We start from the raw sequence: 15,479 nt of genomic DNA, 5'->3' as shown, positions 1-15,479 counted from the left end.
AGGGGCTCCCGTGACCCTTATGGGATAAAAGAGCTCCCAGAGCCCACCCTCCCTGACAGTGACCATTGCTACTTTCTTTCATGTTCCAAAGGTGTCTTAGGAAAGAGTGAGCACTGTTCTGTGCTCATCCCTTCAAGCCTTGCAACAGGACCACTTGCCCCTAGGACCATGAGAAAGAGGCAGGAAAGAACTTCCTTTTAGAATGATGTGATGGAAGAGGTATGACAAGGACAAGTTTTCAGTCATGTTCTGAGGTATTAATTCATGCTGGGCAATGGCCTGAGTACTTGCTATGTGGTGGCTCACTCAATCCGCCCAACACCCTATGCGAGGAAGCTGCTGTTTTGAAACCTGTTTCTCAGATGAGCAAACTGAGGCAAGATGCTCTAACTCTCCAATTCTATGTAGCTAGAAACTAGCAGAGCCACACACCCAAGCACTCGGCTTTGAAGCCTCTCTGGACACAACCAATTGCTTCAACACTTTAGTGGTGTAATCATGGGGTTGGCTGGGCCCCCAGGCCCTCAGTCCCACATCCTGCGGGCAAGAATTTTAACAAATTGATAGATAGCAGCCAACAGACTTTTCATAAACAGGTTCAGATGCAGGCTGTGCAGCTGCCTTTATAACTCACAGGAGCATCTCCACCACCAGGATGTATACTTCATGTTTATGGGTCTTAAAAAGTACCAGGTTACAGGAGACAGGTGTCCTTTTCCTGTGTTTTCTCTTTGGTTTGTCTCTTTCTTATCTTTTATACACAGTGGGCATTTATATGCTGCAAATACCTTCTCCCTGTCTGTGTATTCCTTTTGCCTTCATTCATGGTGGTTTTCCGGACATAGAGAGGGTTTTTCAGTTTTACGTTGTTTAATCTGTGACTTCTCCTTTGTGACTTCTGGGCCCTCTTCCCCATCCCAAGATTATACAAATATTTTTCTAATGTTTCCTTTTAGTACTTTACGGTATCTTTTAAATGTGTGTTTCTTTCTTTTTAACATATCTTTAATGATTTCAGAGAGAAGAAAGGAAGAGGGAGAGAGATAGAAACATCAATGATGAGAGTCATTGATCGGTTGCCTCCTGCATGCCCCCGACTGGGGGTCGAGCCCGCAACCCGGGCATGTGCCCCAAATGGGAATCAACTGTCATCTCCTGGATCCCTAGGTTGATGATCAACCGCTGAGCCACACCCAGCCAGGCCTGTGTTTATTTCTTTAATCTGCTTGAAATTCAGTTTACATACAGTGTGACAATAACTTCAAGACCCCTCCCCCCAACAAGTGAAAAAAAAAAGCCAAAAAGGAAAAAAATGAGCAAACAGCCCCAGCATTAAGGGGTGCAGAGTGTGGCAAGATGCAGGGTCTAATGTAAAAGGGCCATCAGAGGGCCAGAGCAGGCTCCGAGCAGGAGTACGCTAGAGAGGGGAGAGGCTGGCCGTTCACATTGGAGTTCAACTTCAGTCTCCTGCAACAACTTAAACTCAATTACATTTTCCTTGGCTGCTGTGGGAACTGAAGATTAGGAAAAGCTTGAATCCAAAGGCCCATTTCCCTCCCAACAGTTTTGAGAACCAAGCTCTGTCTCCAAATCTGTGCTTCTCCATTCCCCCTGCAGTCAGAATCGCACGGAGAGCCTTGAGAGAGGAGTCCTGAGCAGCTTGGAGACCCTCCACTCCAAGCTCCTGAACCCTGTGTTATTCACCCTGGGGCTCCTAAGAGGTCTCCCAGAGGGAAAAGGGCTCCCTGCCCACCATCAGTACCTAACAACCCCACCCTCAAAGTTACATTTCTTCCGGTGGCTGGTGTCAGTGCCAGTTCCACTAAGGAAACAGGGCTGGAATTCCCAGAAACACAGAAAGCTGAGAGCTAAGGGCTACTGCTAAGCAAAGGGCAGGCTTTCACTTCTGAGCAATCTAAAAAGCAAACTATGTAACAATTTCTCTTCCCACGCTTTGAGACACAGGAAATGCAGGCTGGTGCAACACTATCTACTTAGTTTCCCAGGCTGATCTTCACCTTGAGAGACTCTTAATCAGAAAGCAACAAAGAAATGTCTCAAGCCCTCAAATACTGAGCAATGGTCTCCTCAGAGAAACACCTTGCCTCCTCAGAGAGTATTCTGGTTATACTGTGGCCTTGTGTGCACAGCAAAGGTGTGCAGAGTCAGGCATCCCTCTGGCAAGGAAGAAACTGCAAAGAGGTCATCCTCAGGGACAAGTGACTCCCCACATGCCCTACCCAGACTGTGATGAAGGGACCTGATTTGCTTCAGGGTACCACAAATGTCTGAATTGAAACATACTTTAAAAGACATTCTTTGTATCTCAATAAAAATTTCAATTAAAAATATTATTAGTGCCCCGCCAGTGTGACTCAGCGGTTGAGCACTGGCCTATGATCCAGAAGATCGTGGTTCAATTCCTGGTCAGGGCACATGCCCGGGTTGTGGGCTCAATCCCCAGTAGGGGGCGTGCAGGAGGCAGCCAATCAATGACTCTCTCATCATTGATGTTTCTCTCTCCCCCTCTCCCTCTCCCTTCCTCTCTCTGAAATCAATCAAGATATATATATATATATATAGTTAGCTATGCTTAAAAACTTTAGCACCCACCCCTAAATGTGTTACAGACCAATTTATCAGGTTCCTGCCAGGATCATGTGCTGGTGTGCAGCCTCGGGCAGCAGTGTGAACTACACATAAACACGCCATCAACTAGTTGGGCTGCGGCTCCACAACTACCATCCTGACTGAGCATGTCTGTGCATGCGGAATCCCATGACCAACTGCACCCCACAACACACATGCCTGCACTCAATGCATAACCCCAGGCCAGCCCAATGCCCCTGCTTGGGACATGCTTGAGGAGAGTGCTCAATGGAGCATTAACGAGGGACTCAGTTACACATCACTGTGTGGTTCACACACACATGCTCGTGTGTGTCTGTCTAACTTTCATTTCATGTCTGTGATGGGGCATTCTAGCAGGAATCAGCTATACAATGTGCCATTCAATTTTAAGTAACAATTCCCCATGGAGGGATTCAAGACTAAACTTTAACTGAACAGAGCTCCAAGACTGCAAGTTGCAAAGAAATCTGTTATCCTTTACAGCCACAGTACTTTGCAACTAAAACAAACGACGGATGGGAGTGCTAAGGCTGATGTGAAGATGGTAACAGTTCCATCATAGCTCCTGGTTTCAAATTTCAAAAAACATCTTTGTTCTAGCCAACTGGCTTTAAAATGAGAAAATAATATAAATGCCACCTTTGAAGAGAACTGAGGGCCTTTCCTTACCAGGACAGCGGTACTGGCTGGCACCTGGTGTGTCCTGCCAGAGGCCATTGCTCTTTCAGACCCTCTACCTTCACTGTCCCATCTGCTACAATCCTCAAGAGCCAGGGGTCATTACTCTCCAGCTCACAAAAGAGGAAATGGGACACAGAGAGGTTAGATGCCTGACTTGGAAGCAGCTAAGATGGGATAAACTTGGCTCTGCCTGCCTCCAAAGTCCACAGTTAGACAGCCTACCCCAAAATGGGTTACTGGAATTCTCCCTGGGGATTGCACTTCATTGAATTTGAAAACCTCTGCACTAGGGTCCTGGGATGAGGTCTGTCACTGAGGGTCCAGGATATGGGGGCACAGCTATCTGAAGACAGAAAGCCCAGGTATAGAACCAGTGCTCTCTCACTGCAATTCAGGACTGCACCAGCTCCCAAATGTCCCATCTCAGAGTTGGCTGGGAGAAAGCAGTGCTTTCTTTCTTGCCATTAAAATCCACGCTGCAAAAGAATGAAGTTGAACCCCTACCTCACATCATAAACAATTCAAAATGAATCAAAAACCTAAACATAAGAGGTAAAACTAAAAAATTCGTAGAAAGCATAGTTGTAAATCTTTGTAACCTTCATTAGGCAAGATACGATACCAATGAAGAAAAAAAAAGATAAAATGAACTTCACCGAAATCTAAAACTTTTGTGTTTCAAAGGACAATATCAAGAAAATGAAGACAATCCATCCAATGGGAGAAAATATCTGCATATCGCATTTCTGGTAAGGGTGTAATATTCAAAATATATAAAGAACTATAGTTTAACAACAAAAAGACAAGTTTCCTAATTTTTAGAAGTGCAAAAGTTTTGAATACATTTCTCCAAAGACATGCAAAAGACCAATAAGCATATGAAACGAGGCTCAACATCATTAGGAAAATTCAAGTTAAAATCACAATGAGATACTTCATACACATTAGGATGGTTATCAAAAAAAAGGACAGTAACAAGTGTTGGCAAAGATGTGGGGAGATATGAACATATACACTGCTGGTGAGAATATAAAATGGTACAGCCACTATGGAAAAAAAAATTGGCAGTTCCTCAAAAAGTTAAACTGTTTACCATATGACCCAGTAATTCCACTCTTACTACATGTTCAACAGCAATGAAAACATTTTCACATAAAAACTTCTATATGAATGTTCATAGCAGCATTATTCATAATAGCCCAAAAGTGGAAACAATCCAAATGTTTATCAACTGATGAATGGATAAACAAAATGTGATATATCCAAAAAGACTATTCAGTCCATAAAATTACCGAAGCACTGATTTATGCTACAATATGAAAGGACCTTGAAAACATAACTGAGTGAAAGAAGCCAGTCACAATGGCCATATGAAACCATGAAGACAGAAAGTAGATCAGTGATTGCTAGGGGCAGGGCAGGATGGGAAATGATTTTGCTAGTGGGTACCGGGTTCGTTTTTGGGGTGATGAATGTTCTGGAATTAGATAGTGGTGATGGATGCATAACTTTGTGAATATACTAAAAATAAGGGAATTGTACATTAAAAGAGTGAATTTTGGTATATGAATTATATCTCAATTTAAAAATAAAACTCAGCCTGCCCGCATGGCTCAGTGATTGAGTATCGACCTATGATCCAGGAGATTAAGGTCTGATTCCCAGTCAGGGCATATGCTGGGTTGTGGGTAGCCGATCAATGACTCATCATTGATGTGTTTCTCTCTCTCTCTCTCCTCTCTGAAATCAATAAAGACATATTTAAAAAAATAAAATAAATAAATCCACACCTCAAACAAATAGGGTTCCCTGGGTCTACCCTGTCCATGGCAGCCCCACAAGGTGAAGCATGCTGGGAACAATTTCAGAGAGGTCACAGATGGGATAGAGGTTAAGAGAAACATTCTCTAGGAGTTCCCAGACTGTAGAAAAGGCTGACAAATCTTTAGGCCCTGTTTGCTCAAACTCATTTGAAGATTTAACCCAGTGGTTCCAGATCAGGGGTAATTTTTCCCCTCAGGATAATTGGCAAAGTCTGCGACATTTTTTGGTTGTGATTAACTGAGCGGGGGAGGTGCTACTGACATCTAGTGGGTAGAGGCAAGACATGCTGCTAAACAATGCACAGAACAGCCCCCACAACAATTATCCAGCCCTAAATGTCATTAGTGCCAAGACTGAGAAATCCTGATTTAACTGAATGAAAGGTCAATTACTTTTTCAACTCCTTGGAATTATATAACCAAGGGGCCTATGTGATAACAGTAATTTCAAATATGTCCATACTGCTCCAAGAAGTAGAGCATGACTCAAACCAGAACCACACATGTGGGCTGACCCCAGGCCCATCTCAGGCAAACATATCTCCAAGGAGTAAGCAGTGCAGGCCTTTCCATGCTCAGAGGTGAGAAAATCTGAGGCAGCCAGAGAGACGACCTCCTCAAAGACCCAGGTCTTAAGCTATGAATCTTACTGTCAAAGGGCTGCTTATCCAGTTTTATCCTTAAATCGCTTTCATAAAGTGCAGGTATTTCTTAAAATACTAACCAGTAAAGTTTGTCTGAAAGACTCGTGAATTTTTTCTCACATAAGGAAAGAAAACGTAAAAAAATACGTACACCAGGAAACTGCTAACCACATACGTTGCTGGTATATGCTAAATAAAATCCAAAACATATATACATATCCCATCTGTAACTGCAATCCCCTTGCCCATATGGCCCCTCCAAGTTCAGTGCCCCAACACTAGTGCTATTACCAAATGTCCAGGCTCAATCTAGCCCTCCAAGAAAGATTCAGCTGTCTTATTCTGAAAATACTTCAGGAAAAAAAGTTGTGTTTTAAACATGTTTGGTCCTTTAAGACCACAACCCCGTAAGTCCCTTCCTAACAGGTAAGCCTGAAAAGGCAGTGGATTCGTTCCTATCTTTATCACATAAAGGGAAAATAATTAAATGTAAACTATTCAAAAATGTATCACCCAGAGATGATTACTACTACTATTTTGGTGTATAACCTTCTAGAATTTTCCTAGACAAATACATTCATATAAACTCTTTTTAAATAAAATGGGACCATACGTTACATACTGTTTGATAGCCTGTTCCTTTCATATAGTAACATACTTATTTTCCTATGTCAACAAAGCAACAGCCATACCATCATTTTTCTAGCAAAATATTCAAGTATCTGGTTGTACTCTTTAAAAAAAAAAAAAAAAAAATCACCTCCTGTTGGACTTTTGATTGTTTTAGTATCTTGCTACAATCCTGGAATGACTACCTTTGTACCTAAATCCTTTCCAAAGTTTCCTAACTTTTTTCCTTAGAATAAATTCTAAGTGGAATTGAGGCCTGGCCAGGTAGCTCCGTTGGTTAGAGCATCGTCCTGAAACACCAAGGTTGTGGGAACATACAGAAATCGACCAATGTAATGCATAAATAAGTGGAGCAACAGATGGGTGTTCTGCTCTCTCCCTTTCTCTCTCAAATCAGTAAAAAATAAATAAAAAGTGGAACTGTTAGTTGTTTTTAATGTTTTGGTTTCATACTGCCAAACTTCCCTCCTTGAAGCTTGAAGCTCATCCTGTCACCGGCAGCCAATGAAAGCTGCTCCTTCATACAGAAGGAAATGCAGAGCTGCTCCAGGACATACACTCCCATCCAAGGAAGCCACCTACCCTCACTCACACCTCACACCCCAACAATGCCCCAAGATGGCAATTCTGCCAACACAAACTGATCCCTTAATGAGTCTTGAGCTGTGGACCAACAACTCAACACTAGTCTATGCCAGGTGTTAGCTGTTTCTAATCTATCCCCATCCATTTGGATGGAAACCTAGCTCCAACACCCACAAGCTGTGTTTGCTAACCAAATACCTGAGGTGGAGAAAAGCCTCTCTATAGTCATAGTCTGTCTAGTGTAAGGCAAACCTATCAACGAACATGCTTCTGCCCACACCCCATCCTCGCCAGGGTGATGGTCCTCCGTCTTCTGACCTCGGGATCAAACTCCAGCCCACCCTTCCTCAAAGCTGAGGTCTACACTGGTTTGCTGCCTTGAGTTTCGGTGGTTGTGGGCTTACAGGCAAGAGAAAACCTGAGAGGAACTTACATAGAACTGAAAATGCAAGAAGTGGGCCAGCACTCTTGGGGCCACGCCAGGGAAGGTGGCCAGGAGTGTTTGGAGGTAGACCTCCAAATCCTTCTCCCTCTTTTCCACCAAGCTTCTTGAGTTTTTCCCAATTATCTTTTTGGGCGGAAGAAGATTTTTACCGATCTTCTTCTCTGCAACAAGCTGTAAGAAAACATAAGCAGGTCAACCACAGACCGAGAGGTTCTGCGACTACAAGACCAAGGCAAGCAACCTGAGGGGAGATGCTTGTTATGACTTCCCCAGCCCTTCACGGCACCTGTACCCGGATTAGTGGTCAAACCAGTGCACCTGGGCTTGGCCTCATCAAGTTCAGTTAGCATGAGAAATACCAGCACAATCCCAGACAGGGAGCTCCATCTGGAGACATTTAGAAAAGGAGACCTCCAGGCCCTTAAAATCACCATTTTCTCCAAACAAGAACGAAAACCAATCAGGACAGTGGCCTGTCTTTAAAACACTCAGGCTGCAGATGACCCAGAGAAAGGCATCTCTTTCCAAAAGCAAAGAAAAAAATGGAATCACAGCCAGTTTTTTAAAGTATAGGCTGTGGAATAGCTATAGTCGGGTCAAGCAAATTCAAACCTATTCCCTCCCCCAAGAAACTATCCCGGCATCTCACATCCAAGCTAGGACTGGCTATCTTAAAGCTGAAGTTCAAATATCCTCCTCACACAGTCTCATGCTAGGGTTGTACTCCCAGGAACCACCAGTTTGGTTTTTTGCCACTTATATTAATAAACTTGTTTATTAAAGAACACTATAAGAATGAAATCTGTTTTGTACTAAAACTAGTATGTGGCACAACGAGAATCTGGTCTAAAAGCTCCCAAGCCCTGAGACACAGGTCCCCCAGCTCTCATTACCTTTTCATGCAGGTCATGGAAGTCGCTGTAGCGGTGCTTGACTGTCCATTCATGGTTACCGTCAGTGACCTGAATGATGTAAACCTAAAATGGAAAACAGGCGGCCCTTGCCTAGTCAGTAACAAGGAGAGCCCTGCCCCACCCCCAGCAATAGCTGCAGGACACCCAGACCCTCTCAACCCAAGGGCCAAAGTTAAGCTGCACCTGACTCTTGCTGCGCAGCAGGGCTCCCCCCCCACCCCAGCATCCACCATGGCTCTAGCACTGGATCTGGCAGGTACACAGGATAAGTCTGTGGCTCTATTAACAGCGAGGAACAGAAAAGGCGACTATCATATCAAGCCATGTCTTTAGTTTTTTTGCCTCCATTCTCCAGAAAATTCAAAGCCCAATCCAACTGGAGCTTCAGGTAAGGCCACCCATTCAGAGGGAGGCAGAACAGGGCTGTGGCTTATTTATGTATGAGTCACTTATATAAGTGACTGGGATCTGAAATTTTTAGAGCCTCAGTTCCTCCCTCTTAAAGCCTGATAGGTTTAAGGATCAAATAAGGTAATCAAATAATATACGGTAATACACGAAAAGGTAGGTGTATTAATAATATTCGACTCAGCACACCCAGAGACAAAATGGCAGGGTAGGCCTGGATCACCCACCTTCACCACGCCCATTCAGAGGAGGGGCTCAGCCCTGTGGAATAAAGCGAGCCTTTTTGAGCTGACCCTCCAGCTGAATGCAGCCCAGGGGGGATGGCCAGCGAGCCATTGGCTTAGAGACCTCAACCCTCACCTAGAGGACCGCGGGTCCTAGTGCCCCGCTTCTCTCTGCAGCAAGCAGGCAAAGGGGGGCACAAAATAATCAGCTCAGCTGAAGCCTCCACACAGGAGCAGCCATTTCTCCAGGGCTGGCCCGGAGCTCCAGGATCCGCCCTCAGCCCCTCTTCCCAGCCTGGCAGCTTCCCTCCCCCTCCTTCCGCCCAAGAAAGGAGAAAGAGCCAGAAAGATGACCCTCAGGAGGAGGGTTAGGAGGAGGGCCAAGGAGGTGGGAGGAAGGCAGGGCCAAAGACCCCAACCTCTGGGAACAAAGGGCAGGAGGCTGGGAGGTGCTCAGGAAGCCCCGACCGCAGGCAGCCTATCGCATCAGGCCCACGGGCCTGGCGTCCAACCCCCTCAGGGCCCAGGGGGGCCTGCACCTCCTTCACGGTCGGGGACTCCCCTCGTTTTCTAGCGTCCATCTCTCCCACGGCCTTTGAAGTGTGCGTTTGGGGGGGGGGGGTGGTGGTGGTCTGTGGGGGGGGGGTTAGGGGGATGCGTTGCTGCCCCGCCTTGCTCCCAAAGCCATGAAGACCCCCCTAAGGTTCCCGGGTCTTGCATCTTCAGCCCAGAGCGAACCCCTCCATGTCTGGGCTCCACCCCTCCCCGTTTCTTGTCCCTGCCTGATCCCCAAGACCTCGGGGCCCCAAATCCAATCCGTCCTCAATTCGGGAGCAAATCTCAACTGCGACCCCAGAGGCTCCCCAGGTCAAGGCCCCGCCCCCTCTCCTTCACGACCTGCAGGGTTCCCCTAATTCCACCCCTCAGACAACCCTCCCTAACCCCCCCTCCTAGGCCGGCGCCCCTCCAGGCCCAGAGGATCCAGAGGCGCCTCCGCCTCATCTAGACCTCCTCCCCCCAGACCCCCTTATCCCTAGACGCTCCCCGACCCTGGCCGCCTTTCCTGAACGCGGGCCCTTCTCAACCCCCGCTCCTTGGGGCTCTTCCCGGACCTCCGAGGCCCAGGTGCCTTCCCCACAGACGCTTATCCCAGGCCCCCACCTCGAAATCGCTGGCCCCTACCCCTTCTTCCCCGCTCGCGGGGCCCAGAGCTCCTCCCCAACCCCAAGACTCGGGCTCCGGGTTCCAGCCGCCGCTCGCGGCTCGGGCGCCCGCCCCCCAGCACACCGTGTACGTGTCCACGAGCTCGGAGCCCACGACGCGCGCCTCCTTGGCCGGCTCGGCCTCCGGCTCGGGCCCGAAGCTGCGCGTCGCGGTCGCCATGTTCCCGGCTCCGCGGCCGCCGGGCGCCGACAGGCAGCAGCAGGGGGCGGGGCCAGCGTCCCACCGCCCACCGGCCCCCGCGGCCCGCCGCCCCCGCCCCGCCCCCGCCGCTGCCGCGCAGCCGTCTAGGTCCCGCCGCCTCCTCGCGCCTTCGCCCCGCCCCTCGCGCATAATTGACAGCGCCCACTCCCGGCGCGCGTGCGCGGGCCGCGCGGGCCTCGCCGCCGGCGTAGGTCGTCCCCCTGCTTTGCGCCGGTCGCCGCGCTCCTCGCAGCCGGGCGGGGGGACGCTGAAGCCCGTGGCTGGCGGCTTTGGGCCACGACGGCGTTCGCTGCGGGGGCGGGCAGGCGGCCTGGCACCTCCCTGGCCCCCCGAAGCGAGTCATCATTCCTCCCGGCTTCAGTGTCCCCCTCTGGGAAAGGAAACTTGGGCGCCCTGGCCTCCCGAGCCTCTCCTTGCGCGCAGCTACTCTCACCCGGCTCTTGGGCTCATTCCCTGTAGGGCGCCGGGGGTTTGCAGAAGGTAGGAGCCCTTGCTCGGAGCCAAAACAGAAGAACTCTGGACAAGTTGTTAACCTCTTCAAGACTCGATAGCCTCTGTCACATGGGCTGCTGGAGAATTGAGTGGGTTAATTCAAGCAGTGCCCCGGCTTGCAAGGCAGGGAGCCGGTGTGGTTACCTACAGGGAACGCAGTATGGGGCCGGGAGGGGGGTGAAGATGGAAGGAAGGCATAGGTGCTGGCCACTGGGCACAAGACTCCCAAATGGTGTCCTACCGGAGCTTGAAAGGAGGGGGCGACAGACTGGCCCGGGACCCAGGATCTACAGTGCTGCAATGGGACGCACGGGCACAGACGCAGAGCCCTAACCCAGGAGAAGACGCAGACCTAGAAGGAGGTGGTAACCCCGCTGGAGGAGACGGAAGGGGAGAGCCTGGCATAGATGTGTTTGTTGGATGACTGACTGCAGCTGACCCAAGCCCAGAGCTAGTACTGCTCGGATGAGATGAGAGGTCTGGGGTGTGGCTCCTTGGGTACCCCTGGCTCAAGGGCTCCAGACTACTCTGGCCTAAAGTGGGTCAGTGACTTCACCACCAGTTCCACAGCACTGTACCAGATCTGAGCTTAGTATTAGGGGCTTCTCTTAGCGAGGCCCTATACTCCCAAGCCTCTCCTTGCATACAGCTACCCCCTGCTGCAGAGAAGTTAAGTTGAGCCAGGGGCTGCCAAGTCAGCCAGACTTAAGGCAAATCACCACCCTTCCAGGAGCCTCAGTTTCCTTATCTGGAAAGTGGGAGTAATATCCACCTCCATAACTGGATGGGAGATTGAGGTGCTGCGTGTAGGGGCCTGCACTGGGCCCCACTGCTTTGGAGTTCCCATCCTATGTCCTAGGCTTATGTTTTCATTCATTCAAGAAAACTTTCCAGAGAGTCCCCTTGGGAGCAAAGGGGAGGAGACCTTCATCATCTTGTTCTGGACAGAGGACACAGGGACTCAGGCCAGCCTGAGATCACCAGGGCCAGGGGAGGGGGTGGAGGATGCTACACGCAGGGGTGGGCTGGGCCAGGAATGCAGCTGGGCAGGGCTATTTAAGCCCGGGGCCTCCAGGCAACCCCAGCAGCCCGCCCTCTTGAGCCGACAGCATGGATGACATCTACAAGGCTGCGGTGAGGGACTGGGGTGGGTGGGCCCACTGGGGAGACACTCAACTCAGGGTGGGGGACAAGGTTACCCCAGGGGAGGGGCGGGGACCCAGGAGAGGAGCTATATACTTTCAGCCCAGACCCTCAAGGGGATGGTTGGGTCTGGTGTTCTAGGGTGCAGAAGGGGCGAGGGATTCAGGGGTTGGAGGGGAGCTGTCAGAGTGGGTGGGGGAGGAGGGTGCACCTTTCAGCATCACGTCTGCCTCTGTCTCCAAGTGTCTGTAGTCTGTGTCACTGTCTCTTGGACATGTCTCGGCAGTTGTGTCTTTGGTCTTTGGATCTTTGCCTTTCCCAGTGTCTTTCCACCTTTTTGTTCTGAGCTGTCTCTGAGTCTGTCACTGGGTCCCTGTCTCCGCACCCATTTCTGCCCCTTGAATTCTGCTTCTCACATTCTCATAACACCCCAGCCCTCTGCAGCCCCTAAGCTGGCTGGCTGAAGATGCTGTGGAGGGGGTGACAGGGCTTGTGAGGAGGGGGCTGCAGAGCCAAACCCTGAGCTGGGAAAGGGGCTTTGAAGTTTGAGACAGGCAGGGAAGGACTGAGCATGGGTGAGAGCTGGGAAGAAGGAACAGAGGCCGACGCCAACATCTGGCCTGGCTTAGCTGGGGGTTCGGGCTGGAGAGTGGTCACCCCAAGTCCCTAAAACTGTCTGTGGTCACTGAGGGGCTTTAGATGCTATTCCATCTCCGGGGGGGGGGGTAGTTTGCTGAACTCCCCATGCCCCAGAGACAAGGACATCTGACACAGACAACTGTCTCCAAAGGAATCCCTTTCTCAGCCCCTGGATTGTGGCCCCACTGCTGGGCAGGGAAGGGCTACAGCTGGCTCTGGGGGTGCCCCTGCCTGTCCTGCAGGAGTCCATGGAGCTGGGGGGAGCATCCTTCTGCCTGTGCCCATACAAGGCCTGGCGGAGCTGGGGACTAATTTTGGTTCCTGAGACACCAGCAGGCCAGGGGGCCAGATAACGCTGCCCCACCCCCTGCATGCCAGAGTCCCCAGAACAATCACCAGGTTTAACTTTGTCCCTCGTTAAAAATAGACCACTGGCCACCCTGGTCAGGTTACAGTGAGTGGCTTTACCTACCCCCACACTAGTTTTATTGTCCTAACCTGAGGGACAGCTGTCCCTTGGGCCACCCAGCTTGGGTTTCAGAAGGGAGGCTGATAGGGCATTGAGTGGCCACTGACTGTTGTTACTCAGGGTCACCTTGGTCCTGGAGGGGGTGCCCACCTGTCACCCTGGCCCTGAGCCCAGTCTCAGTGAGGCCAGCTGGGTCACCGAAGGGCTTTGGGGGCAGGTAGGGAGGACTGAGGCCTCTGCTCTGTGACCTGGAAATGGCTTGCCTCTTCCTGGCTTTAGTTGTCCACCTGTGGAATAGGTTGGTTTCCTCAACAGCAGCTGTGACCCTTGATCTCTGACCCTGAGTCCTGAAACCTCTTTTCCTCTCTAGGTAGAGCAGCTGACAGAAGAGCAGAAAAATGGTGAGTTCCCCAGCATACATCTAGGGGGGCAATAGGGCTGACTTGGGGAGCATGAGGACCCCAGACTGGAGCCCAGAGGCTGGGGTCTCTCTTGCTGTGACCTTAGAGGTCTCAGAAGGAAATGGGTGGGTTGGCAGGTGGCCCCAGGGATTTGGCCTTCTGGGTTCTTGCTGCTGAGCCCTGGCCACTCTGCTCCCCCTCCCCATTGGACACAGAGTTCAAAGCAGCCTTTGACATCTTCGTGCTGGGCGCTGAGGATGGCTGCATCAGTACCAAGGAACTGGGCAAGGTGATGAGAATGCTGGGCCAGAATCCCACACCTGAGGAGCTGCAGGAGATGATTGATGAGGTGGATGAAGATGGTAAGCCCCTCTGCCCCGCTGGGCCCCAGACCCGCAGCCCCGCCGGGCCCCAGACCCGCAGCATCCCCAGGTCGCTGGGGATCCGAATCCTGGCTCTGCTGCTTATCGCTCTATGCCCCTGAAAGAGCCGTTTCGTCTCTCTGAGCCTTGCTTGTCTCATATATAAAATGGGTATAATGACCACCTTGCCTCATGGAGTTGGTGGGTGGGTGCATGAGAACACCTGGGTCTAGGGTCAAGGGCCGTAGCAGCCGTTCTGACCATCCCTCTCTAACGGCCATGCCTTCCATCCCCCCAGGAAGTGGCACAGTGGACTTCGAGGAGTTCCTGGTCATGATGGTTCGGTGCATGAAGGACGACAGTAAAGGGAAGTCTGAGGAGGAGCTGTCTGACCTCTTTCGCATGTTTGACAAGTGAGTGTGTGACCCTTGATCTCTGACCCTAGCTTGGTCTTATGACTTGCAGGCCTTAGGCTCCCGTTCTGTGCACTGAGGGAGTGGGATGCCTCATCTTCCAGTGGCCCTGCCCTGCCAGCCTCCCTGGGTCGTGGGTGGGGATGCCTCTTCCTCTCCTTGGCCCCCGCCATAGGCTCTGAGACCTCCCTTGCCCCCACTCCCTCCAGAAACGCTGATGGCTACATTGACCTGGACGAGCTGAAGGTGATGCTTCAGGCTACTGGTGAGACCATCACGGAGGACGACATCGAGGAGCTCATGAAGGATGGCGACAAGAACAACGATGGCCGCATCGACTATGACGGTGAGAGGTGGTGTGCTGCATGTCCCGCTGCCCATCTTCCGCCGGCCCCCACCTCTGACCCACACTTGCCTTTCTCTCCACAGAATTCCTGGAGTTCATGAAGGGGGTGGAGTAGATGCCGATCTTCGCCCAGAGCTGCGTGTGCCACCTTCCAACTTCACCTGGGCCCTGGGGTGGGGCAGGGGGCCAGGGTCCCCAGGATGTGATCCTGGGTGCATCCTTGACCGAGGGCCCTCCCTGACTCCCTCCCCGACTCCCTCCCCAGCCCTGTCATAGGGAATGCAAATAAAGCCCTGCTTCCTGGAGGCCTGGTATCTGGCTTTCCTTCCCGGAGGGGCTGTGGACATTTCACCAGCCAGTGTTTACTCCTTCCATGGGGACCACTTCCTCCCCTGTCCCAGAGCCTGTGCTCTAAACACCCCTGCACACTGCCTTCCGTAGGAGGGTTAGGTTAGATCAGAGACGACCATGCTCCACACCCCACTGCCTCCTTTCTATAACTGCTGATGCCCAGGCCCCATTTCCAGCCATTCATCACCTGGAGTTTGTGATGGCCCAGGAATCTATTTCAAAAGCTCTTGGGGGCCATGACTTTGGTCAACTAGGGGGTCCTGTACCTGGAGGGAGGAATAACTAACTGCAGCACCCAGCTAAGCCCTGGATGCCCCTTGGCACAGCAGCCCAAGCTCCATCTCAGCTCTGGTTGGGGAGAAGTACACTGTGGGGCCCAGTGGGCCTGCAGCTCTAGTCCATCTGCCACTCACTTGGATTTCTCTCTGGCAACACTGACTCCCAGGGTCCAAG

The 15,479-nt window shown here is 51.0% G+C and overlaps 2 protein-coding genes across 4 annotated transcripts in view; one reads left to right on the top strand and one right to left on the bottom strand.

Annotated features, from left to right (window-relative positions):
• NISCH (nischarin) overlaps nt 1-10,385 on the bottom strand; it is a 32,551-nt gene extending 22,166 nt beyond the window's left edge. For all 3 annotated transcript variants that reach the window (XM_087825014.1, XM_016209854.2, XM_087825015.1), the window contains exons 1-3: nt 10,273-10,385; nt 8,333-8,416; nt 7,428-7,610 (exon numbers count right to left, since the gene is read on the bottom strand). In XM_087825014.1, coding sequence (XP_087681140.1) covers nt 7,428-7,610; nt 8,333-8,416; nt 10,273-10,368 — 363 coding nt within the window. In that variant the 5' untranslated portion in view covers nt 10,369-10,385. The remainder of the gene's footprint in view (nt 1-7,427; nt 7,611-8,332; nt 8,417-10,272) is intronic.
• A 1,600-nt stretch (nt 10,386-11,985) lies between these two features.
• Nucleotides 11,986-14,980, top strand: TNNC1 (troponin C1, slow skeletal and cardiac type). The gene is made up of 6 exons (XM_016210011.2): nt 11,986-12,036; nt 13,524-13,554; nt 13,770-13,916; nt 14,215-14,329; nt 14,539-14,675; nt 14,759-14,980. Exons 1-6 carry the CDS (start codon nt 12,013-12,015, stop codon nt 14,788-14,790), a joined length of 486 nt encoding a protein of 161 aa, XP_016065497.1. The 5' UTR covers nt 11,986-12,012; the 3' UTR covers nt 14,791-14,980.
• Nucleotides 14,981-15,479: the final 499 nt, after the last annotated feature.

This window comes from Miniopterus natalensis, chromosome 15 (assembly GCF_054644295.1).
Source record: "Miniopterus natalensis isolate mMinNat1 chromosome 15, mMinNat1.hap1, whole genome shotgun sequence".
Taxonomy (NCBI): domain Eukaryota; kingdom Metazoa; phylum Chordata; class Mammalia; order Chiroptera; family Miniopteridae; genus Miniopterus; species Miniopterus natalensis.
Note: the sequence above shows the minus strand (reverse complement) of the source record. Positions and strands in the feature narration are given on the sequence as shown.